Here is a 26,909-nt window from a genome sequence, read left to right as displayed (position 1 = left end):
AACTGGTGCAGCCACTCTGGAAAACAGTGTGGAGGTTCCAAAAAATTAAAAATAGACCTACCCTATGACCCAGCAGTAGCACTGCTAGGAATTTACCCAAGGGATACAGGAGTGCTGATGCATAGGGGCACTTGTACCCCAATGTTTATAGCAGCACTCTCAACAATAGCCAAATTATGGAAAAAGCCTAAATGTCCATCAACTGATGAATGGATAAAGGAATTGTGGTTTATATACACAGTGGAATACTACTTGGCAATGAGAAAGAATGAAATATGGCCTTTTGTAGCAACTTGGATGGAACTGGAGAGTGTGATGCTAAGTGAAATAAGTCATATAGAGAAAGACAGATACCGTATGTTTTCACTCTTATGTGGATCCTGAGAAACTTAACAGAATACCATGGGGGAGGGGAAAGGGAAAAGAAAAAAGTTAGGGAGGGAGCCAAATCATAAGAGACTCTTGAAAACTGAGAACAACCTGAGGGTTGATGGGGCGTGCGAGGGAGGGGAGGGTGAGTGATGGGCATTGAGGAGGGCACCTTTTGGGATGAGCACTGGGTGTTGTATGGAAACCAATTTGACAATAAATTTCATATTTAAAAAAAATTAAAAATAAAAAAAAATTTTTAAACCCACACATTTAGTGTTATTAACTGCTGCCTTAGTTGAATCCCAAAGATTTTGCTGTTGTATTTTCATTATCATTCATTTGAATATATTGTGAAAAAAACCTCCTTTGAGATCCTTTGAGCTAGTTATCATTTAGAAGTGTGTTCTTTAGGGGCACTTGGCTGGCTTAGTCGGTAGACCATGTGACTCTTGTTCTTGGGGTTGTGAATTCAAGCCCCATGTAGGGTGTGGAGATAACTTAAAAAAAAAAAAACCTTTAGAAATGTGTTAATTTACAAATGTTTGGAAAATTTACAGTTGTTTTTCTATTCTTAGTTTGATACCATTATGATCAAAGAGCATACTTTGTGTGATTTCAGTTTGTTTTATGACCCAGGACATGCTCTTAATTAACATTCCACATGTAGTTGAATAGAATATGTGTTCTCTTTTTGTTGTGAAGAGTGCTCTGTAGATGTCAATTAGATCCCCTTGGTTTTTGGTGGTGGTTGTTTTGTTGTTGTTGTTTTTGGTTTGTTTTTAATGTCCTTGCTTATTTTATTTAGTGCTTCTTCATTTGTTAAGGGAGGGATAGTGACACTTCTGCTTAGGTACCTAATGGAAGGTAGTCACTAACTAAAACACCTGACCTATCTTCCTGGAGGGCAACAAAGGAGGTTTTGTATAAATCCATGTTTTAGAAATTTGGGAGGAGGAAGGGGGGAAACAACAACTGTGCCCAGAGGAAAGATAGAAACTACACTGTTGGGGTTTTTTTTTTGGCACTAGGCAAGTTTTTGTGCTAGCTGAAACAGATGAGTAACCCTTAGGAAAGAAAAACTAATCCTTTTTTTAAAACGAGGTTTTTCCCAATCTTACAATGAGAGCTGGGGGCGGGGGAGGGAAAAGGAAAACTTTGATGCTAAATTTTCATAAAGCTTCGAGGAACAAGAAAGATCAACATACCCTGAGAACTGCTTTGGACTGGAAATACAAAGATTCAGCCCAAAGAGCTCACTTAAACCTGATGATAGTCTGTGCATAATATTAGCAATAAGATCAATTAAGGCTTGGTTAGAAAAGTACAAATTTTAACATTATTTTTATTATTTGTAATACTGAACTTAAGAGTATTTGTTTTTTAAGGCCCTTCTCTCTCCCTCCATGGGGAAAAAAAAGGTTAGTTAATACCCCATTTGTAAAAATAGTAACTTAGTTGCATGTAGTTCTTGATTTTTTACAAAATATTGTTCATGCATATTATCTCGTTTGATCCATACAAGCCTGCAAGATTTGTAACACAGGATTTTTCATCTTTACTCTAGGAGTCTTAGAGAGGTTAAGTGATTTTTCTCAGGTCATAGAATTGAATAAAGTTCAGGTGTTCTCATTCCTAGTTGATTGTTTCCTATCATACTCTTCCTTTGAAAGGATGTGCCTGCTGGGGTGCCTGGGTGGCTCAGTCAGTTGACTGTCCGACTTTGGCTCAGGTCATGATTTCATGGTTCTTGAGTTTGAGCCCTGCATCAGGCTCTGTGCTGATGGCTCGGGGCCTGGAGCCTGCTTTGGATTCTGTGTCTCCCTCTCTCTCTGCTCCTCCCTGCTCACACTCTGTCTCTCTCTCAAAAATAAATAAAGATTAAAAAGAATAATTGAAAGGATGTGCCTGCTATCTCTAATACTAGTAGAATATTGACTTTAATTAAAAGATTTTTATTTGACTTTATAAGTGTTCCCATGATCATGGATTATTTCATTTTACATAAAGATAAATTTAAAATATAACAGGGTCTAATTTTCAAACAATGGCTTAATTATTAATATTCTCATATAAACTTGTCTTTTAATATCCTTTGATTATTTACCAGTTGAGAACTATAAATTCTTTATATTTTTCTTTTTTTTTTTTTTTTAACATTTATTTATTTTTGAGACAGAGAGAGCATGCACGGGGGAGGGGCAGAGAGAGAGGGAGACACACAATCGGAAGCAGGCTCCAGGCTCTGAGCCGTCAGCCCAGAGCCCGACACGGGGCTCGAACTCACGGACCGTGAGATCGTGACCTGAGCTGAAGTCAGACGCTTAACCAACTGAGCCACCCAGGCGCCCCTAAATTCTTTATATTTTTAATGGTAACTTTTATGTGTTTGATTTCAAATTTTTCTCCATTCTCTTTTTCTTTTGATTTTATTGTTTTTTATTAGAAAAATTGGAAATTGTATATATTAATAGTTGTGAAATTTCTTTAGTGATTCATTTGGCTAATTTCCCCCATCGTTGAAATAAGTATTATATTTCGTTTAAAAATTTTTTTCTATGATGAGTTTATAATATTGTGAGAAGATTTTATTAGTTTTTCCTATTATGTTACAGTTGTCATACACTAAAATTTTTTACATTTTACCCATGTTATTTCTGTATTCTTTTTTTTAAGTTTTTATTTATTTATTATTTATTTATTTATTTGTTTTGAGAGAGAGGGAGAGAACGAGTGGGGGAGGGGCAGAGTGAGAGGGAGCAAGAGAATCCCAAGCAGATTCTGCTCTGTCAGTGCAGAGCCTAATTTGGGACATGAACTCATGAACTGTGAGATCATGACCTGAGCTGAAATCAAGAGCTGGATGCTTAACAGACTGAGCCACCCAGGAGCCCCTTTATTCCTTATGTCATCATTTCTACTTTTGTACAAATACACATTACTTTGTTCTAATTTTGCTTTATAATTTTATTATGTTTTCATTTATATTATACATTACCAAAATTACTCTGCAATTATACAAAAACATTTTTCTTTAAAATATTTTTCCTAAAGGCATGTTTTGCCCTCAGATTCAACATAGCTACTTAAATATGATTAAAATCTGCTGTATAGAAAAATAAAACACTTTTTATGTGTAGAGTAAGAACATGAAAATCAAAACTTGTATGTAGTTGTCTTTGCTGGAGTTTCGTTGGAATTTTTGATTTCTACTCTCTCTCTAGCTTTTTGTGTTTGGTAATGTTTCTTTAGTGAAAAAAAATTTTTTTTAAATGAACAGAGAGGAGGCACCTGGCTGGCTCAGTCTATAGAGCATGTGACTTTTTTTTTTTTTTAATGTTTTATTTATTTTTGAGTGAGAGAGAGAGAGAAAGAGTGTGTGCACACGCGCTCGAGTGAGAGAGGGGCAGAAAGAAAGTGAGACACAGAATCCCAAGCAGGCTCCAGGCTGCGAGCTGTCAGCACAGAGCCTGACACAGGGCTGGAACCCACAAACCGTGAGATCATGGCCTGAGCCAAAGCCTGACACTTAACCGACTGAGCCAACCAGGCGCCCCCTAGAGCATGTAACTCTTGATCTCAGGGTTGTTAGTTCAAGCCCCATGTTCTACATAGAACTTAGAAAAAAACCACCACCAAAAAAGAAAAAAGGAAAAAAAAAAAACAAACCCAGTCAACCAAACAAAATGAACAGAGATAGGGGTGAGAGAGTCTGTGTGTCTGGACTATCTCAGATTGGTTGCAAATAGCAAATAAAGATCCTGTGATAATATTATTATTATCATTATTGATTTGAGTACCTTCAGTAATTAGAAGTCCAGATCTAATTGTTGATTGGGTAAATTAATTCTATCAGTACTGTAACCCTGCTGCATCCATGTTGTTTGGTGGTGTTTTATGGCTGTTGTTTGCATGGTTTTAATTTAAATTTGTTTGTTTAGCTCAGTATTCTCTAGTAATGGTGTTCTTTATGTAACATAAAATATGGTAGCAAAGAGGATTGATGTTCCATAATGAATGAAAGTGAGCCTTTGTGATAAACCCTTACCTTGATTTAAAAATAAAATATGACTTAATTTGATTTAAAGATACAGTTTTTATACAACGGATTTTAAAATGACAGCTTTCTTTCTTCAGATTATTACTCACCGGTTTGCCAGATAATCCTTTATATATCACTGCTTTGCTTTTTGTAAAAGACACACTTTAGTCTGAAGTTTATAAATAATCAGGGCTATGTAGAAGAATCAAAAGTAGAACTTTTTAGATCGTATAATTGTATGATTGTATTCTGAAAATAGCCTTAAGAAGTAATATATAAATAACTAAAAATGAAATAATTAAACCGGGAAGATACTCATAGCAAATATGATGGATAAACAGTGAATACTAATATATAATTAATACAGGGCAATATAAGAAAAAGATAAGGGAGTAAAATTATTTAGAGATTCTCAAAAAGAAATACAGCTAGTAAAAAAAATAGTTATTTAGCTTCATCATTTAAAAATCCTATCAAACCATCCATAAGAACATACTTCTTCTAGCAGCATATAAAATGTTAAAAACAGAGATAATATCCAGTGCTATCTATGGTTAAGTGACTCTTGTAGGTTACTGAAAAAAAAAATGTACAAAGTGGTAGAGTCATTTTGTAAACTAGTTTGATAATTTATATCAATAATCTTAAAAGTATAACTTTGAGTCAATTCTTTCTTTATTTCCCAAGGGAATAATTCTAGATATTACATATTTTATATGTATTTATGATAAATAATTACTCCATCCTAGGTAAATGGTTAAATAATTTTTAGTTCATTTATTTGGTGAAATATTGGTCAGGTATCAAAAATTGCTATTTATAAGGACTATAATAGGATGGGGTGAATGCTTATAACATTAAGTTAATAAAGAACACATGGTAAACAAGTGTTAATTACAAATAAAAATAAGAACGAAACAACTCATGGGCATATTAAAAAGGAGGATAAGATTTTAAAGGAATATAGTAGACTTTCATTTTCAATTTTAAGCCCAACCAGGATTTTAAGTATTTTAGGAACATCTGAAGGTTGCTTGAAATTTCTCGGAGGCACATATCTGAATTGTGCTCTTTGCAAAGTTGGTGTGTAGGAGGGAGTCACTTTCATTGGTAAGTGACTATAGCCAGCTGCCCAGTTCCTGTATGTCAGTTTTTGCTTTTTTTTGCTGTTTCTCAGATAAACATCCAGGGGGAGGATGTATGCTATTTTGGTGCTACTTGAGAATTTGAAGATTCTTAAATTTCTCATACATGATCATGTATATTCCAATGATCCACTTGGCTCTTGTGGCCTCTATGTTGTGAGGTTATATAATTACCCACCTTTTGAAATGTTTTTCCAGTTTCCAAAAAATCTTTCATGAGCATATTTTTAAAAGAAAAATACAAGACTTTATCCAGTTACCAGTTACTAATCCAAGCATTAAACTCTTCACATACAGTATCTTTTGTTTTTCTTACAGTGTCGCATCTTTTGTTAATCCCATCCAGACTTTGTCCTTTTTATCTCTAGAACTTCAGTTTTTTTATTACCTGATCCATGTCTTTACTAACATGTTCATTCTTTTCTCCTTTTGAACATATGAAATACAGTTATAACTGTTGTAATATCCTTGTTTAAATACTGTAATCTGTGCCAGTGCTTCATACTTATTTAATATTTGATGGAAAAATACAAAAGGCAAAACCACATTTTTAATCTGTGTAGGCTACCAATACTTCCCACCAAGTTGTAAGAATTAGAATATTATAAGCATGTTGTATTCCCTGTCTCTCCTAACTTTTCTAAATATTGTTAATGTTTGTATGTGTTCCTAAATCATATATTGCATAATCTTGCATGTCTTCATATAAATCACCTCTTGCTGTGTGTATTTTTCTAAAACTTCTTCTTCCTTAATAATATGTACTGATGTACACATCAATATTGATGTGTATACCCATCATTATTTATTTTTACTCCTCTACAGTAGTATTTTGAGTGAATGCTATGTTATACTTATCTCTTGTCCCGTTGATGGTCATTTTGGTTGTTGTCATCTTTGTTTTCTTTTTAACAATGCTGTTAGGAACGTTGTACAGGTCTTCCATTTGTACATACATAAGAATTTCTCTGGGTTATGTGCCTACAAACTATATATTTTGGTCATACAGTATTTGTATGGAATCTTATTAGATTATCCCATAAGCAGAATCATTGATTTAAAGGATAAGAATTCTGTTATTCTCTTAGGCTAGCCACGTTATTTTAATTCTTTAAATTATTTTTCTTTATTTCCCATTTACTCTTTAATTTAGTTTTATTTGTTATGAAAATTATACGTGCATAACATACTCAAATAGTTGTACAAGAAATGTTATTAAAATGCAGCAATCCTCTGCCCCATTTACTTTTCCCCAGAGGCAGCCATTCTAACATTTTTGCTGATTCCTTTGGTATTTACATCCATATCTGTAACTAATCTGCCCATATTTCTACTGGTTAATTTGTTAAAAGCTTCTTTGGCTTCCTACAAAGAAGCATGAAGATTTAGCCTCTTTCATTTCTCCTGATTTTGAGCACCATCCCAGCTTTACACATGAACTCTTCCCTCATCTCTTTTTTTCCAAATCAATAATTTAGTGCTAACATTGTTATGAATAGTAAATGCAGAACCGAATCATGTACCAAACTATAATTACCCTTCTTTTTGTTTCTTTTAAACAAAGGAGGATGATGGTAGAGGAAGAGGCAGTAAGGATTTTGGAATCAATAAGGAGGATTTGTGTTGCAAAATAGAAAGAGAAATTGTTAGCTAACAGGAAGCCATAGATTCCGTGAGTGGGAGAGGAACATGAGAACATTTATTCTGCCAGCCATGTGTAGTACCGATTAGAACACTGAAAGCCTGTTAAAATGACAAGCATATAACTTAGTAACAAATAATTTTTATGCCACTGAGATATTGGGTTAATCTTAAAACCAAAGAAATAAAAAGAAATGGGCAGTCCCAGGAAATAATACACGAATCAATCACTGAAATCAAGTGACTGCCTGGGGTCAAAGCATATGAAGGTTGTTCTAAAGTTTTAGTATTTTAGACCAGGACAATGATAGTAGGGGAAACTAGAATTTACTTTTTAAATATCAAAGAGTTGTGTACATTTGACAAAAAATTGTTTATGTGTATATTACCCATCCTCTTGCTATGTGTCAGGTGTTTTGGTTGAATTCCCTTTTCTCTAATATTAGGCTAAATTTATCTCAGTTTAATTAAACAAAGGATGAGCATTATCATTTCTTTTCTGTCAAAATTAGTCTCATTGTTTCCTCACATGTGAAGGGATGATAAATATGTTAAATCCAAATGATCACTTTAGTTTCCTCATACGTATTTTCATGCATGAATTCCAATAGGTATCAGTATTAAGTGGCTAGAAAGAGAATTCTGGCTGTGTAGTCCACATTTATTACGGTTCACTTGTTAAACTGTGTTTAATGCTGGCATATTTCAAAATTTGGCATTTTAGCACCTTTTATATATTTTTAAAATTTTCCTCTTTTTATTAAACCAGAATATGAGGGTTTTTTTTTTCAATGCTGTCATTGTTATAATCTGGCTTAATTTAATTCCATGAACAGTTAATTCTGATGTGATTTTTACATCTTTATCCTTTCAACGAGCAAATTCGAAGACTGTAGGAGGAATACTATATATCCTTTGTATGTAAGGTTTTCATTCTGAGGCTTCTGGGATTGTCCTGGATTGATCTAGTGAAAAGATTCAAGTCACACCTAGATTTGAATTGTTCTTTGCTGCCTAGTAGCCAGCTAAATTTCTTAATAATTTAATAATTCTAGCAAGGTTGTTTAGAATGTCACAAAAAATGTATGCATACATTAAAATAATAAAAAGACATTTTGTGTCCAATTTAATGCCCCCTACATATTATGTGTTCAAAAATTATAGTTATTTTTATTGGAATCATCTTCATCTTTTTGTCCTTGGCTCCAGTCCCTAGATGTGCTTTACAAAGAGCAGATGTAAAAAGATTTGAAACACTGATAGTGATTGTGTGCAACAGTTAATCAGGAGGGGAGAATTTAGTGTAATCTCTCTATTCTCCTGGGTAGGTGGATGGGGGGTGTTGCTACATTTTTTAACCTGTTGTCCCCTCCCCCCCCATCACCCAACCCCCGCCATTTGTACACTTACCTCTTTTGTGGAGTAATCGGTCAGGAAAATAATAGGGCTTTTGCTCCCTCCCAGCCAATAGAATCCTTTGTATTACAAATGTAGCATGTATTTTGGTTACTTTTTAGAACAGCTCTAAATGTAGTGTGGATAAGCAGGGGATGGGGCAGTGGGAGAGGGAGGTGGTTAGATAATGTGTTGTTTACCTTAAAAATGTGTTGGAATTAATAATTTATATTCTTTATCCCCTACTAGGTGGTAGACTTTGCAAAGATATACAGTGTATTTACTTTTTCTTTTTGTTCCCACAACACCTGGCATAATACATTTTATCTTTATCTTTCAGTGGTTATAACTTTGTGCTTTTTCTTCCTGTCATAGAGTTTGATACTTTGGGTCAGAATTTAGGTCTGATTCATTTCTGTGGTGTTTGTGACTAATAAATGTTTGATACCCAAATAAATGGTTTGAATGAATGATTTGAATTGACTCCAGAGTGACAGATCAGCATTCACAAGAATAAAGCACCGTTTGGTTTTGTCTCTAGAGACATGTAACTGGAAGGAACCTTAGGGTTTATGTAGTCTAGCTTTTCATTTTTCAAATAAAGTAACTGGTACCAAAGATTGCAAGACTTAGATTCAAAACCAATCCAGCTATATCTCTTACTCATAGTGTCCTTTCCTTTTTTTTTTTAAACTTAATTATGATATTTTTCTTCCCTAGTAACAGAAAAAAAGAAGCACACTGATAACCAGCTTGAAAAGAAAATAATACTTATTTTCTATTGTTTGTATGTCTGTAGATTTTTAATTGATTTTTTAATGTTTATTTATTTTTGAGAGAGAGAGAGAATATGAGACAGCAAGCATGAGTGAGGAGGGGCAGAGAGAGAGAGAGGGAGAGAGAGAATCCCAAGTAGGCTCTGTGCTTAAAACACAGACGTGAGGCTTGATCCTGTCAACTGTAAGATCATGACCTGAGCGAGATCATGACCTGAGCCAAACTCATGACCTTGAGTTAGACATTAAACAGACTGAGCCGCTTAGGTGCCCCTCTATGTCTGTAGTTTGATTGTGTATTGTCTAGTAAGAATTTTTAGGGTAAACATAGCATTTCCTTGTTGATCATTATCATGACTGGGGGCAAATAGAGTTTCCTCAAAATTCTCTGAAAATTTTTAAAAATAAAAAATCGGAGTAGAAACATTTTATAATTATAATCCACCCTACATTTACACCTTAGATTGATATATAAAGTACTTTGGCATTTATTAGCTTATTTTGATTCTGATGATAGTCTTAAAAGTTATGTAGGGCATGACTTGTATATTGTTGGCATTTTACAGATGAAAAAATTGAGGCTCAATGAAGCTATGTCGTGTGACTGTGATCACCTAGTGAGTAAATTAGGAGGCAGATTCCTAAGCCCATAAATGTTTAAAGGTTTTTAAGACCCTATACACTGTGGGAAGCCAAAGTTTCTTTAGATATACACATTAAAAAAAATGCTCATGGTTGAGGTCTGATTAGCAATAACCACTATTCAGCTGTCCTTTTATTTCATTTCCTTTTGTCATCTTGTGTAGAACTAACTATATATACCGTGTTCAATCAGTAGATATTTGAGTGCTGCTAAGTGGTTAGTTAGCATTGTACTGGATGCTTTAATGTAATTTGTCCTAGGTAGTATATGACTCTAAGTGAAAAATGGTAGTTTGTAGGTGCTAGGAATATATTTTAATAAGACTTTAAAATTCAGTTCCAATTAAGAGTATTTAGTGAAAAACACATTTGATATTCTGTTGAGTAACTAGAAAGCAAAGTAATACTCTATCTAAAGCAATTCAATTTTTTAGAAATAATTTATTTTGTTAAAATAGAAAAGAGAGTTTTATGGGGTGCCTGGGTGGCTCAGTCAGTTAAGTGTCCGACTCTTGATGTCAGCTCAGGTCATGATCTCACTGTTCTTGAGACTGAGTGGCACATCTGCCTCCACACTGATAGCGCACAGCCTGCTTGAGATTCTCTCCCCCTCTCTCTTCCCCTCTCCCATGCACGCACATGTGCACACTCTCAAAAATAAACTTAAAAAAATTGAAAATAGAGTTTTAGAACTGTGTCTAAGCTCCTTAATGAAATCTTGACCTTAAATTTTAGCACTTTAGTTACCTTAGATATGTCCAAGATTGAGTCAAAAAATAAAGGGCGCCTGGGTGGCTCAGTCGGTTAAGCGTCTGACTTCGGCACAGGTCATGATCTCATGGTTTACGAGTTTGAACCCCAAGTCAGGCACTGTGCTGACAGCTTGGAGCCTGGAGCCTGCTTCAGATTCTTTGGCCCCCCTCTCTCTCTGCCCCTCCCCCACTCATGCTCACGCTGTCTCTCAAAAATAAATAAACATTAAAAAAATTTAAAAAATATATAAGTAATTTTCTCAAATTCTAAGTATGCAGAGACAACTATTATTAACATCTTGGTAGAGATCTTTTCATGCTTCTTGCTCTGTATATGTAATTCTATAAGTAGAATATAATTTTATAAATATAATATGTCTGATTCTATTAAAGAGTTAATTGTGTAAATTTTTTTATTCAGTGATAGGAAAATACTTCAATGTAAGTTGCTATTAGGTCTGCGTAATCATATAAACCTGCAGCATTGTAAGTGCTGGTTTGCTAAATTATTTTTATGATTTATTAATTTTTCAAATGGTGGATATTTGTTTCAAATATTTTGTTACTATAGAAAAACTTTTAAAGCTGTCTTACAGCTTGAGAAATTTCTAAGATTATCAGGATGTTTCTTTATAATTAAATTTGACACTAATTTTTATGTAATGTGTTGACATTATTTAGAATTTACTATAATCATAATTTCTACTCTTGCTTTACCAACTCATTCTTAGAACATTTTGCTTCAGAGTAAAGTTTTTTTATTTAAAAAATAGAAAATGTTTGGGTAACTGTATTTTTTTTTTAAATAGAGATTTTGAAAGTGAATAGTGTTCAGCAAATCTATAATATTTTGAAGAAGTGAGACATGATATTTCAATACCTTGATATTCAATATTGAAATACTTAGATGTGTGTGTGTGTTTTTAATAGATTACCTTTCTCAAGGAATCGATCTTTCTGGAATAGAAGTAATAGAAAATGATTTACTTTTTATTGCAAGAGCTCGACTTGAAGTGGAAAATCAAGCTAAGCGCCTACTGGAACAGGGTGTGGAGACCCAGGTAATAAAAGTAATACCACTTTTTTAATGTGAAAAATATGTCATAGAATTGATGAAGATTTGATTTTGAGGTTAAAAAACTAATCTGTGTCCTCATCCCTGAGGAACTGTGTCTACCGTTTGCATTGGAGAATAGGGTCTAAAGTAAGTACAGGGAAAATGTATTTATTAATACCTATTTATTTCATTCTAAAAATAGACTAAGATTTCTGGTATGTAATATATATGAGATATAGTTTCTGTAATGTATATATGTAGATAGAGAGTTAATACCTGTTGAACATGCTTATTTTGTCTGAGGAACTGTTACTTAATTAAGCCTTTCAGCAACCCAGTAAGGTAGGTATTATTATTTCCATTTTACAAATGAGGAAACTGAGAGCTTAAATAATTTGTCCAAGATCACACAGCTAACACATGGTATTGTTTGGAACATAGACCACTCTAACCCCAGAACCTTGCACCATTAATAATCAATGTGCTATAGTTAAGAAAAAAAAAAGTACTTTGACTTGAGATTTCTCCGAAGGTGTCATTTTCCTGATGCTTAATATTCTGAAACCCAAAGGTGTTGATGTAGTTGAATCAGCAAATTAAATGTAAATCTCATTCGTTCTACATTTGTATTGCATTGTACCCACACGTTTTCTCCATTTGTATTGGATCCAAATACAATTATTAGTGTCTATTTTTTATTCACATCTTTTAAACCAGGAATTCGTTTTGTGCATTTATATTGTACAAAAATAATCTTATAAAGATTCTTTAAGTAGTCTCTAAGTCAGAAAGGTACTTATTTGACTTCTGATTCTTCATTTATAATTCAAAAAGCGTAACTGAATGTCTGTTACCGTTTTAAATAAATTTTTTATTATCTGCATAATGAAAAGTGAACAAATGATCTGTACATACAGAATGAAATGCCACATACACATAAGGAGTGAAGTAGCACAGTGTGAACACATCTATGCAATACAGACCCAGGGCAAGAAACAGGAAATTCCCTGTGCTCCTGGTCACTGCTCTGCTTTCCCAGAAGCCACCGTGATTGCAGCTTCTAATACTGGAGCTTGGTTTTACCTCCTGTCAGTTGTTCTAACTTCAGATCTATGAAGATAACACAGTTCTACTGTTAAAAAATAAGGTACTTGTGTACATCAAATTAGAGAAGATGCCTTTTCAAAGAAATATTCAGGGAATTCCAAGTCAACTTTCATTTAAGGTGACTATTTGTATAGAAAATTGATGTCGCCTGGCTCATTTAGTTGTGAGAAAGGTAACAATTAACTTTTCAGAAAGTGCAGTATCACAAGCCTTTTGTATTCATCTAATGTCCATATTGTCACTACCTCAGAGATTTCAAGTTTTATATATAACTACTGTTTAAAATTTTTCCTGTGAAGTTCTATTGCTATATATGTATGTGTGTGTATATGCTTATATCTTTAATTTATGCAACCCTTAATATTTTATTACATTTCAGAGTTGTGGGAATGAAAGCAAAAATGGTTGAAAAGAAGCATTACTAAAGTTTGTTGAACAAAAATATTTTGCAGTAGGGGTGGGTGATTTTAACATGTTACAAAGGAATGGCTACTTAAAAAACAAACAAAATTAAACAAAGGAATGGCTACTTTTAAAGGTTTATTTTTTACCATAGGCTCATATATTTTAAAGGCATGAAAGTCTTTTCTAGGGTAATCGTTCCTAATTAAACTCGATTTTAGATATGTTATTTTGTGTACATTGTGCAGTTGTTGAATTTGACTTTCCATCAGTTTTTAAATCATATTAAAATTAAAGTAGAAGTGATAAGATTTTAGGAAATTAATATCCTTAAATGTTAACAGTGTTATGTATTTGGATTGTATACAGTTAGTCAAAAGATGATTAAAGTAGATAGATAACTTGTTATTTAGCTAATGGCCTATGTCTAATCAATAAGATTAAGTTAGAAAGATAAGGAAGAAAAAATACATAAAAATACTGTGTGTCTACACAAGTAGATGTGGAACGATCTGCGTGGATCTGAGGAGAACAGGGACCAGGGGGCTATGTCTCAGTGTGGTTTGGAGGGGGGCAGATTCTGCTCAATGGATGGGAATATCGTCTCCCTGTTAGGCTGTATGGATTATGTTAGCAGAGTTTGTTGTTTGCTGGTATCATCCAACTTGTTTGTCTTGTTTAGATTCCATAAGTATAAAGTAACTAACCTGAATATAATTGGGCTTCGTACATAATTTTCATAAAGGGAGAAAATGTACTGATCTGCCAGTAGTAACATTCTGGTTCATTTTGCAATTTATACAATATTTCTCATGTGTAAATTGACACTGGTGTTTATAACCTCATTTATTTTTGAATTCAGTCATGTGTGTGTGTCTCTCTCTCGGACCTGAGTCCTCTGGGTTATTTTTACAGTGTTAGCTTTCTGGCTTGGCAGAGCTCAGAAGATTAAACCCTCATCAATAATGATGCTACTGAGATAATGTTTCTTGGGAAGCAGGGTGTCTCAGTGGAAGGAGTCTGTTTGGAGCCCCCCCCCCCCCCTTTCCTTTTAGAAAGCAACAAGACAGAGGTATCATCCAGCTGTGTCAGCAGGCAGTTCAGGAATTCAGAAAGAAACTAACCTTTATTGAATGCATATTCTTTGCCGGGATTTGTGTTAGTCACTTCACATTTGTTATTTCAGTCACGGTAACAAATATGTGAGGAAGATACAATCATCCACTTTTGATAGTTAAGGAAACAAAGCCCTGGAAAGGTTAGGAAATTAGCTGAAGATTACACAGCTAGCAAGTGATAGAGACATAGTCTGGAATGCCTGCTTTCCACCTTGCTTTATTAAGAGCAAGCAGTTTATTCTAATTTTGTTAAATAATCGTATTTTAAATTATTTGACAATCTGTGAAGCAGTTTACATTGAAAAAGGAATTTTTATAGCCTAAAAATTTCTTTGGGAAGTCTCCATGTGATGACTAATTAAACCAGTTCTTCTGTATTCTTCAGAATTTTTATGTTTCTCTGGCCAACTTTATTTTCCTATTATCTGACGTTAGTGTTTCAGCCCATCAGTCTTCCCCACCTCACCCCATTCTACAGTTTACCTTGAGCAGATGCTCTTAATTTCTGCTTTGTACAGGCACCTTTTGCACCACCTGTGGTGTGGGTACTGTTTCTTAGGAACCTTATCTCCTCGTATTTCCATCTCTCCTTTCTGTTTTTATCCTCTCCCTTGTGCTCTTTTCCTTGTCATCAGCATTTCAACACGAATGCTTGCTGCCAGTGTCCCCTGTGTTCTCTGCTCTTGAGGGTCACACACTTGCTTTTAGTCCTTCACGTGCTTGCCTGCCTGCCTGCCTTCTTTAGGGCTTTCATGTTCCTTTTATGCCTGGAATACTCCTTCCACTTCCCATTAGAAAAGATGCTACAGCTTATATCTATTTTATTCTCAAATCTTATTCTCCCATTTGTCAGACATCATTGAAATAGTTAAACATACCATTAATATTTATTGTAAATAAAGACTAAAAGAATGGCAGCATTTTAATTTGAAGTACTATTGCATTCATGAAATATTGCTCACTTACTGGTTTATAAGCTTATAACACAAACAGATTTTCAGTAAATAAGGAACTTGAAAAATTACATGTCATCGATCGCATTTAATAATCAACTTCTGACATTGGGTTTCTCAAAAATGTTGGTGACATTTTTTTGAGTATGTAGTTGATGGCTACCATTTTCAGTCTCAGTTAATTGTAAAACTTAACTTTATTAAAAGAAAGTTAGTGCATTTTCTTTTCCAAAACCAAAATGTTCATAAAGATAGATAATTTTGCTTTGATCATTACTGTTTTTTCTAGTTAATTGCTTAAATGTGCTGTTTTCCTTTGTAGATTTTAAATAGCTTTGTAGTATCATAAAGTCTCTACTACAGTAGTTAAAAGTTTCTGTTTTTGAAGCTTAAACTAAATGGCTACTTAGATAATACTGAGAAACTGTTGTGTCTTCCTACATGAAAATTACGGAAGTAGACTGCCCTCACAAAAGCCATATTATTTCTGTATGGAAAAGATGCATAGTGGTATCACTACCATTTTCTTCACTAAAGGTTTGGAAGGATTGATGACTTGGAGTGCATCCTCTGGTGAAGCATACCATATCAGCACAATACAAAAAAAATATTCTTTACTTCACGTGGCCGTCTTTGTCACAAGCGTGGGGCTACACATGGCCTCCATCTACAGCTCTTCGTTGACTCCTATTTCTCTCTCTTTGCTACTGATCCTTAGAATCTTTCACTGACAGAAGACAGACAAAGAAAGAGAACCTTATGATATTTTCAGGATTGCAACAGATTCATTACCTCAAGCTGTAACTAGCTTTCAAAAATAGGTGACAGAGATTTTGATCTGGACGAGTTCCTGCATCACCATAGATACCAGGCCTCCACAGTGAAATGATGACATTTTAATTAGAAAGACGGCTTTAACTTGTGAATTAGAAGCTTTCTCAGTAAACAAGTGCAGGACTTTCTGAGGGTCTAGGATGGGGGAAGATGTTGTACTTACTTGTCTTTAAAAGTCATCAGGGAGAGGGTCTCTGTGATCTGTTCTTTCACAGCTCAGTACTCGGCTATAATCTCCCTATGGTAATTGTTGTCAGTGCTAGGAAGAAAATGTCTGTGAACCTACCTTTTCCCTGGGGCAGAAAACCTCCTTGATCCTTGATCAAGCCCAGGATTCTGGTGCTTACCAGTTGACAGCTAAAAGTAGATCACAACAGCATGATCTTGACAGATTTTCTAAGATGACAGTGTAGAATTAAAGTTGAGTAGATAAATGTCTACATAGCACACAGTATGTGCTTATATTGTGAACTTTGTGCTTTTGTAAAAAGAATTTTGTAAAATTCTCTGTGCTTCTAGCATAGAGAGGGTACCAATTCAAGTGCATTGTGTTCAAGATCTATAGAAGTTAAACATTTCCTAAGCTTCAAAAACACTGGCAAAGTTGAACAATGAAAACGTGACTCTTTTTGTAGCTAATTATGGTAGTTTAGTATGCAACACTTCTTTTGTGATCTTTTTCTTCTTTATGAGCCTGGCAAACACCAATAGTAGACTCAGTGTCAGTTAATTTGTCAAGCTGATATCTGCTTTCAGAGGTCTACTTTTCTTTCCTTGGCTGCTGGAAGTTTTCCTGGCTGGTCCCATGAATTGTAGGACAGATCTCACCTTTTGCATGTTTCGTCCCAATGTAGTTTTTGTTATTTTTCCATTTGCTAAGTATAGAGTGTCAATAATTTTTCAACTCTTGTTGAAGCATTTTTCTTTTTATTTATTTATTTATTTATTTATTTATTTATTTATTTTAATTTTTTTTCAACTTTTTTTATTTATTTTTGGGACAGAGAGAGACAGAGCATGAACGAGGGAGGGGCAGAGAGAGAGGGAGACACAGAATCGGAAACAGGCTGCAGGCTCCGAGCCATCAGCTCAGAGCCTGACGTGGGGCTCGAACTCCCGGACCGCGAGATCGTGACCTGGCTGAAGTCGGACACTTAACCGACTGCGCCACCCAGGCACCCCTCTTTTTATTTATTTTTAAAATTGAATTGACATACCATATCCTATTAATTTCATCTGTACATCATAGTGATTCAGTATTTTTAAATGTTATGAAATGGTCACCGTAAGTGTAGTAACTGTGACCATACAAAGTTATTACAGTGTTACTGACTATATTTCCTATGCTGTACATTACATCCCCATGACTTCATTATTTTATAACTGAGAGTTTATACTTCTTGATCTCCTTCACCTACTTTACCTGCCCCTCAATCCCTCTCTCATCTGGTAACCAACAGTTTGTTTCCTGCATCTGTAAAACTGTTTCTGTTTTGTTTTGTTTTCTTAGGTTCCACATATAAGTGAAACCATGTGATATTTGTTTTTCTGTTTCTGACATTTCACATAAGATCCATCCATGTTGTAAAAAATGGCAAGAATTTTTTTTTTTAGCTTTTTATTTTATTTATTTTGTTAAAGTAAGCTCTGTGCCCAATGTGGAGGTGGAACTCCTGACCCCAAAGTGCTGTTCTGACTAAGCCAGTCAGGCACCTCAGATTTCATTCTTTTTTATGGCCATTCCATCATATATATATACCACACCACATCTTTTTAATGTGTTCCTCTCAGTGGACACTTAGATTGCTGTCGTATCTTGGCTGTTGCAAATAACGCTACAGTGAACGTAAGGGTGCGTATTTCTCTTCAAAGTATTTTTACAGTGGAGAACGGAGTCTGAAGTTTGAGGTCAGCACGTGGTGGTCCTCCTGCAAGTAAGCAGGGCAGAGACCTGGGAGTGGACCTTGAGGCCTGAGGATCCCTTGGGTTGCACAGGAGAAGCATTTCCCCTGCTTGGAGTGCATTTGGTAGAGGTGGTACAGCTCTCTGTGGGCAAAAGACCTGGTGAGCACCATCAAGCTACCACATTCACCAGTATGGGAACAAAGACACCTGCTAAGTGCAGCAAACCCTGGTGTTGGTTGTGTGTTGCAATTCACCATAAACTCTGAACCGCTGCTGCTTTGCTGGCAGCATGAGTGTTTCCTGGGACAAGTAGGCCCTGGCCACAGTGCTGCGAGACTGTGGGTCTATATAGATGCCCAGAAGATCACTGTGGGTCTGAACTGCAGGGGTCTGAAGTATGGGGTTTTGAAACATAGCCAGACCTGAGATAAAACCCCAGAGAGAGGTGCCGCCTGGTAGACAGACAGCTTGGACACAGACAGAGAAGGCAGGGAGCTGTCAGAAACAGGAGACACCGGAGGAGTGACTTATTGCATGTCTGTGAGGGCGTGAACTTCCTGCTCTGGAGACGAGAGCAGGGTGAAGCCATTTTCACCATTAGCCCACCAACACTGATCGACCCCCGCTAGGCTAAACAGCACCACCAAGTGGAGAATGGAGCTGTTACACCAGGCCCCCCCCCCCCCCACCATGCCCTCCAGGCACATCTCCACTAGGGCAAGTCTGTCTTAGAATCAGAGCAGCAGGCCCCTCCCCCAGAAGACCAGCCGGAATCACTTCCAGGAGTTTAGTCCACTGGCCACAGACTGCTGCAAACTTTCAGCTCTAGGGGAAACTGGATCTAACTTCATTTGGGTTGTTTTTTTGTTGTTGTTCATTTGTTCATTTTTGGTGTTGGCTTCTGTTTTTGTTGTTCTTTCTTTTGTTCTTGGATACAAAAAAAGCAAATTATTTTATTTAAAAAAAATTTTTTTCTCTCTTCTTTCTCTCTTTTCACTTTTTTCTATCAAGCTTCTCTTGACAAGCAGACCAAAACACACCTAGGATCCACCTTCCTTTAACTGAATAAAAACATATTTTTTTTTAAGTTTATTTATTTTGAGAGAGAGCGCAGTAGGGGAGGAGCAGAGAGAGATGGGGACAGAGAATCCAAAGCAGTCTTTGGTGCTGACAGCAGAGAGCCTGATGCAGGGCTTGAACTGATGAACCATGAAATCATGACATGAGCTGAAGTCAGATGCTTACCCCACTGAGCCACCCAGGTGCCTCAGTTTTTTTTTTTAATTTTAATTTTTATTTTATTCTATTATTATTGTTACTGCTTTTTCTTTTTCACTTAAAATGACAAGATGGAGGAATTCACCTCAAAGGAAAGAAAAGGAACAAATGATGACCAAGGATTTAATCAATGCAGATATAAGTGAGATGTCTGAACTAGAATTGAAAACAGTGATTATAAGAATACTAGCTGGGCTTGAAAAAAGCTTAGAAGACACCAGAGAATCCCTTTCTGTAGAGATAAAAGGACAAAAATCTAGTCAGGCTGAAATTAAAAATGCTCTAATTGAAATTCAAACCCAAATGGAGGCCATAAACACAAGGATGGATGAGGCAGAGGAAGAAATTAGCAATATAGAAGATACAATTATGGAGAATAATGAAGCTGAAAAGGAGGGAAGCAAAATTCAGGGATCAGGAAGGCAGACTTAGGAAAGTCAGAGATTTATTAAAACATAATAACATTTGTATCATAGGAGTCCCCGAAGATGAAGATAGAGAAAAAGGGGCAGAAGGTTTATGTGAGCAAATTATAGCTGAAAACTTCCTTAATATGGGGAAGACATAGACATCAAAATCTGGAAAGCACAGAGAACTCCCATTAAATTCAACAAAAGCTAGCCATCACCAAGACATATCATAGTCAAACTCACAAAATACACAGGCAAGGAAAAAGTCCTGAAAGCAAGGGAAAAAGTTGTTTTCTGCAAGGGAAGACACATTAAGTTTGCACCCAATTTGTCCACAGAAACTTGGCAGACCAGAAAGGAGTACTGAGATATATTCATCGTGCTGAATGGGAAAAATATGCAGCCAAGATTACTGTATCCAGCAAGGCTGTCATTCGAAATAGAAGGAGAGAGAAAGAGCTTCCCAGGCAAACAAAAACTAAAGAAGTTTCTGGCCACTAAACCAGCCCTACAAGAAATTTTAAGGGGTATTCTTTGAGAGGAGGGAAAAAAAAACCCACAAGCAACAAAGACTAGAAAGGACAAGAGACCATAACCAGAAACACCAACTCTACAGGTAACAGTAGCACTAAATTCGTATCTTTCAGTAATCACTCTGAATGTGAATGGACTAAATGCTCCAATCAAAAGACATGGGGTATCAGAATGGATAAAAAAAAACAAGATCTACCTATTTGCTGCCTAAAAGAGACTCATTTTTGACCTAAAGACACCTACAGATTAAAATTGAGGGGATGGAGAACCATTTATCATGCTCAGGGACATCAAAGGAAAGCTGGAGTAGCCAGCCATACTTATATCAGACAAACTAGATTTGAAAACAGAATCTGTAATAAGAGATGAAGAAGGGCATTATATCATAATTGAGGGTTCTCTCCATCAAGAAGATCTAAAAATTGTAAATGTTTATGCTCCAACTTGGAAGTGCCCAAATATATACATCAATTAATAACAAATGTAAGGAAATTCATTGATAATAATACAATAATAGTAGGGGATTTAACACCTCACTTAAAACAATGGACAGATCACTTAAGCTGAAAATCAACAAGGAAACAACACCTTTGAATGACACACTAGACCAGATGGACTTAACAGTTATTTTCAGAACATTTCATCCTAAAGCAGAATACACATTCTTCTCAGGTGCACATGGAACATTCTCCAGAATAGATCATATTACTAGGTCACAAATCATCCCTCAGGTGGTACAAAAAGATCAAGATCATGCCGTACATATTTTCACATCACAACGATTGAAGTCAACTGCAAGAAAAAAAAAATTGGAAAGCCCTCAAATACATGGAGGTAAAAGAATATTGTACTAAAGAATTAATGGGTTAGCCAGGAAATTAAAGAAGAAATAAAAAAATATACGGAAGCAAATGAAAATGAAAACATGACAGTCCAAACCTTTTGGGATGCAGCAAGGTTAGTCCTAAGAGGGAAGTATATTGCAATTTAGGCTGATACAAAGAACTAAGAAAGGTTCCCAATACACAGCCTAACCTTACACCTAAAGGAGCTAGGAAAGGAATAGCAAATACACCCTAAAGCCAGCAGAAGAAGGGAAATAATAAAGATAAGAGCAAAAATGATATAGAAACAAACAAAACCCAGTAGAACAGATCAACAAAACTAAGAGCTGATTCTTTGAAAGAATTAGCAAAATGGATGAATCCCTAGCCAGACTTACCAAAAAGAAAAGAGGAAGGACCTAAATAGACAAAAATCATGAATGATAAAGGAGACATTATAACCAGTACCACAAAAACAGACAATTATAAGAGAACACCATGAAGAATTATATGCCAACAAACTAGGCAATCTGGAAGAAATGGACAAATTCCTAGATACTTCCGTACTACCAAAACTCAAATGGGAAGAAATAGAATATTCGAACAGACCAATAACCAGCAACGAAATTGAATCAGTAATTAAAAATCTCCCAACAAACAAGAGTGCTGGGCTAGATGGCTTCCCAAGGGAATTTCCTCAGACATTTAAAGAAGAGTTAATACCTATTCTTCTCAAGCTGTTCCAAAAAATAGGAGTAGAAGGAAGACTTCCAAACTCATTCTATGAAGCCAGCATTACCTTGATTCCAAAACCAGAGAGCCTAGTAAACAAAATTACAAGCCAGTATCCCTGATGAACATGGATGCAGAAATTCTCCAAGATATTAGCAAATCAAATTCAACAGTACATTAAAAGAATTATTCACCATGATCAAGTGGGATTTATTCCTGGGCTGCAGAACTGGTTCAATATTCACAAATCAATCAAGATGAATACACTACATTAATAAAAGATAAGAACCATATGATACTTTCCATAGATGCAGAAAAAACATTCGACAAAATACAGCATCCATTCTTGATAAAAATTCTCAATAAAGTAGGCATGGATTGAACATACCTCAACATCATAAAGACCATATACAAAAGAGCCACAGCTAATATCTTCAATGAGGACAAGGACGTCCTCTCTCACCGTTACTATTTAGCACAGTACTAGAAGTCTTTAGACTCAGACATTAGGCAACAAAAAGAAATAAAAGGCATCCATATTGTCAAGGAAGAAGTCAAACTTTCACTATTTGCAGATGACATGATACTTTAGGTAGAAAACCTGAAAGACTCCACCAAAAAAATTGATAGAACTAATACATGAGTTCAGCAAAGTCACAGCATATAAAATCAACATGCAGAAATCTGTTGCATTTCTATACACTAATAAAGCAGCAGAAAAAGAAATGAAGGAATCAGTCCCATTTGCAATTGCATTAAAAACAGTAAGATACCTAGGAATAAAGCTAATTGAAGATCTATAAACTGAAACTATAGAAAACTATGAACTATAGAACACTTATGAAAGAAATTGAAGAGGACACAAAGAAATGGAAAAGTATTCCATGCTTATGGATTGGATGAACAAACATTATTAAAATGTCTATACTGTCCAGAGTAATCTACACATTTAGTGTAATCCCTATCAAAATACCACCACCTTTTTCACAGAGCTAGCACAAACAATCCTAAAATTTGTATGGAAACACAAAAGACCCCAAATAGCCAAAGCAATCCTGCAAAAGAAAAAACTGAAGTCCTGACTATTCTGCATTTCAAGCTATATTACAAAGCTGTAGTCATCATGACAATATGGTTCTGGCACAAAAACAGACACATAGATGGGTGGACATAACAGAAAACCCAGAAATAGACCCACAACTGTATGCTCTGCTCATCTTTGACAAAGCAGAAAAGGACATCCCATAGAAAAAGGGCAGTCTCTTCAACAAATGGTGCTGGGAAAATTGGATGGTGACATGCAGAAGAATGAACCTGGACTACTTGTTACACCATACACAAAAATAAACTCAAAATGGATGAAAGACTTAAATGTAAATAGGAAGCCATCAAAATCCTAGAGGAGAAAACAGGCAACAACCTCTTTGACCTTGGCAGCAGCAACTTCTTACCTGACATGTCTCCAGAAGCCAGGGAAACAAAATAAAAAGTGAACTCTTGGGACCTCATCAAGGTAAAAAGCTTCTGCACAGCAAAGGAAACAATCAGCAAAACTAAAAGGCAACCGACGGAATGGGCAAAGACATTTGCAAATGACAGATAAAGGGTTAGTATCAAAATCTATAAATAACTTATCAAACTCAACAGCCAAAAAACAAATAGCCCAGTTAAAAAATGGGAAGAAAACATGAATAGACCGTTTTCCAAAGAAGACATCCAGTTGGCTAACATAAACATGGAAAGATGCTCAACATCAGTCATCATCAGGAAAATACAAGTCAAAACCACACTGAGATACCACCTGACACCTGTCGGAATGGCTAAAATTAACAACAACACAATAAACAACAGGTGTTGGTAAGGATGCCAAGAAAGGGGAATCCTCTTGTACTTTTGGTGGGAATGCAAACTGGTGCAGCTACTATGGAGAACAGTATGGAGGTTCCTCAAGAAACTAAAAATAGAACTATGCTGTGATCCAGCAATTGCACTCTTAGGTATTTACCCAAAGGATATAAAAATACAGAATAAAAGGGGTACATGCACCCCAATGTTTATAGCAGCACTATCAACAGTAGCCACACTGTGGAGAGAACCCAAATGTCCATTGACTGATGAATAGATAAAGAAGATGTGTGTGTGTGTGCGTGCACGTGCGCGCACGATGGAATATTATTCAGCCATCAAAAAGAATGCAATCTTGTCATTTGCAATGATGTGGATGGAACTAGAGTGTATTATGCTAAGTGAAATAAGTCAATTGGAGAAAGACAAGTACCATTTTGTTTCACACATGTGGAATTGAAGCAAAACAGATGAACATATGGGAAGAAGAGGGGAAAAAGGAGAGAGGAAAAAAAACCACAAGAGACTCTTAGTGACAGAGGGAGGTGGGTGGCAGCTGGGCTAGATGGTGATGGGAATTAAGGAGTGCACTTGTTGTGATGAGCACTGGGTGTTGTATGTAAGTAGTGAATCACTGGATTCTATATTAAAAAACTGAATATAAGAAAAAGAAACCAATCACAGCAACCAAAAAATAAAATCAAAAGCTTAAAAAAAGACAAATTAGTGTTTTTATTTTCTTCGGATAAATACCCAGAAGTAGAATTGCTAGATCATATAGTAGTTCTATTTTTAACTTGTTGAGGAACTTCCTTACTGTACTCCCAAACCATTTTTCTTGACACAAAATAAACAACTTCAGGGAGGTAGGTGATATGAGTGAAGGGAATCAAAGGTTTAAACTTCAATTTATAAAATAAATGAGTCTTAAAAAAAAAAAAAAAAGGTTAGTGAGGGAGAGAGCCAAGCATAAGAGACTCTTAAAACTGAGAACAAACTGAGGGTTGATGGAGGGTGGGAGGGAGGAGAGGGTGGGTGATGGGTGTTGAGGAGGGCACCTTTTGGGATGAGCACTGGGTGTTGTATGGAAACCAATTTGAAAATAAATTTCATATTTAAAAAAATAAAATAAATGAGCCTTGCATATGTAATGTACAGCATGGTAACTGCAGTTATTATCACTGTATTGTGTGTTTGAAAGTTGCTGAGAGAGTAAGTAGATCTTAATAGTGCTTATCACAAGAAAAAATTCTCTCAACTGTGGTGATGGCGTTAAGACTTACTGTTGTGATCATTCTGCAGTGTACACAAATATCAATCATTATGTTGTACACGTGAAATTAATATAATAAGTCAATGATACCTTGGGGCGCCTTGGTAGCTCAGTTGGTTAAGCATCCAGCTTCAGCTCAGGTCATGATCTCGTGGTTTGTGAGTTCAAGCATCATGTCAGGTTCTGTGCTGACAGCTCAGAGCCTGGAGCGGCTTTTGATTCTCTGACTCCCTCTCTCTCTCTGCCCCTCCCCTGCTTACACTCCGTCTCCCTCTGTCTCAGAAAATAAATAAATGTTAAAAAAAAAAAAAAAACAAGTCAATGATACCTCAATTAGGAAAGAAACGATTTGAAGGGATGATTATAATATGAGCTCTTCAGGTTACACAGAGCTAAAGGTTTCAGGTATTTCCTTTACCGGTGGCCTCGATAAATAATTTGCCATATATCCCCTCCAAATATTTGTTTGTTTGCTCCTATCACTGTTAGCTTTCCTTAAATTTAGTGGAAACCTGGCATGGGTATATTTACACTTAATTAAATAAGCTAATGGCATGTATAAATAATTTCAAAAGTTACTCTTACAGTTTCTCTTTAAAGATATACTGTTAATAATAGCAATGTTATTAATTTGGACTGATGTGGTGTTTTAGAACTTAAAAAGATATTTTAAACTGATCAACTAAATATTTTCCCAAAGCTTAGTCTTATTTAGCTTGTGCTTACTGTTTTATCCTTAAATTTGAATGAAAATTAATTTGAGCTCTTAATTAAACACTCTAAATCAGGGGTTGGTAGTATGGTAGTATGTTTTTTGTATGGCTCAGGTGCTAAGAATTATTTTTATATGGTTGGAAAAAAACAAAGAAGAACATACAGTTGAGACCTTATATGGCCTGGAAAGCCTGAAATATTTACTCTTGAGCCCTTTAAAGAAAAAGTATGCTGATTGCTGCTTTAGTTTTAATTTCTTTACGGTGGATGCATTAATATCTCCCTTCCACCCACCACCCTTTTCTCTTTTGCAGTATTTCAATCGTTATATGGTACTGCTCTATGTTCTTGTTTTACGCTGAATGTAAAGTAGCATTGTTCTTTTTGTTTCTATATTATACAGTGATGGTATTTTCTTATCCTTTCATATATTCTCTTGTTATGAACAACCTACAGTAACATTGGTTGCTTTGTTTTGAAATTTAATTCTATTGCTCTCTTGTAGTGTAGATTCACTCTAATTCAGTCTAATTAACTGTCTGCTTCCAGCCTTAGGGTCTTTGGCATTATAGCTTTCCATAGTTTTCCAGTTCACTGAATGGCATTTCATTTTCATTCTCCCCTGTGATTTAGCATCTGACTAAATTTTCATTGTTCTTCATACAGAATCTGTCACTGTTCTTTGGTTAAAATTTGTAATTGTTTTATGTTTCTCAAAAACACAGAACTTTTTATTTGGGCAATTCTTCTTTGTATGGCTTTATCTAATTTAAACAATTTAATACTGGCTTTTTATTATAGTAGTAAACACTGAAATTTTTATTTTGTAATTCAGAAGAAAAGACCCAGGCAACCACTTTGGGTCACTATAAGATTAGTTTGCATCTTCTAAACTTCTAGTTTGAAGTCATACCTGTGCTTTCTCATGTCTGGTTCTGTTGTTCACCATAATTATTTTGAGATTGATCCATGTTATATGCATTGATGGTTTGGTCCTTTTTTTTTGCTGATTAGTAGGTCCAGTTTATTGAAGGACATTTATTTGTTCACTTATTGATGAGCATTTGGGTTATTTCCATTTTCAGGTTAGGGTTAATAAAGCTGCCGTGGGTCAAGTACAAGTCTTTGTGTCAGTGTAGTTTTTCATTTCTCTTGGGTGAA

At 35.5% G+C, this 26,909-nt stretch overlaps 1 protein-coding gene across 4 annotated transcripts in view; it reads left to right on the top strand.

Moving 5' to 3' along the window:
* COG5 (component of oligomeric golgi complex 5) overlaps positions 1-26,909 on the top strand; it is a 341,375-nt gene that overhangs the window by 126,552 nt on the left and 187,914 nt on the right. For all 4 annotated transcript variants that reach the window (XM_086696940.1, XM_086696941.1, XM_086696939.1 and 1 more), the window contains exon 7: positions 11,693-11,823. In XM_086696940.1, coding sequence (XP_086553066.1) covers positions 11,693-11,823 — 131 coding nt within the window. The remainder of the gene's footprint in view (positions 1-11,692; positions 11,824-26,909) is intronic.

The sequence above is a fragment of the Puma concolor genome, chromosome A2, assembly GCF_028749965.1.
Source record: "Puma concolor isolate L17-30 chromosome A2, mPumCon1.1.hap2, whole genome shotgun sequence".
Classification (NCBI taxonomy): Eukaryota; Metazoa; Chordata; class Mammalia; order Carnivora; family Felidae; genus Puma; species Puma concolor.
This window is presented reverse-complemented; position numbering and strand designations above follow the sequence as displayed.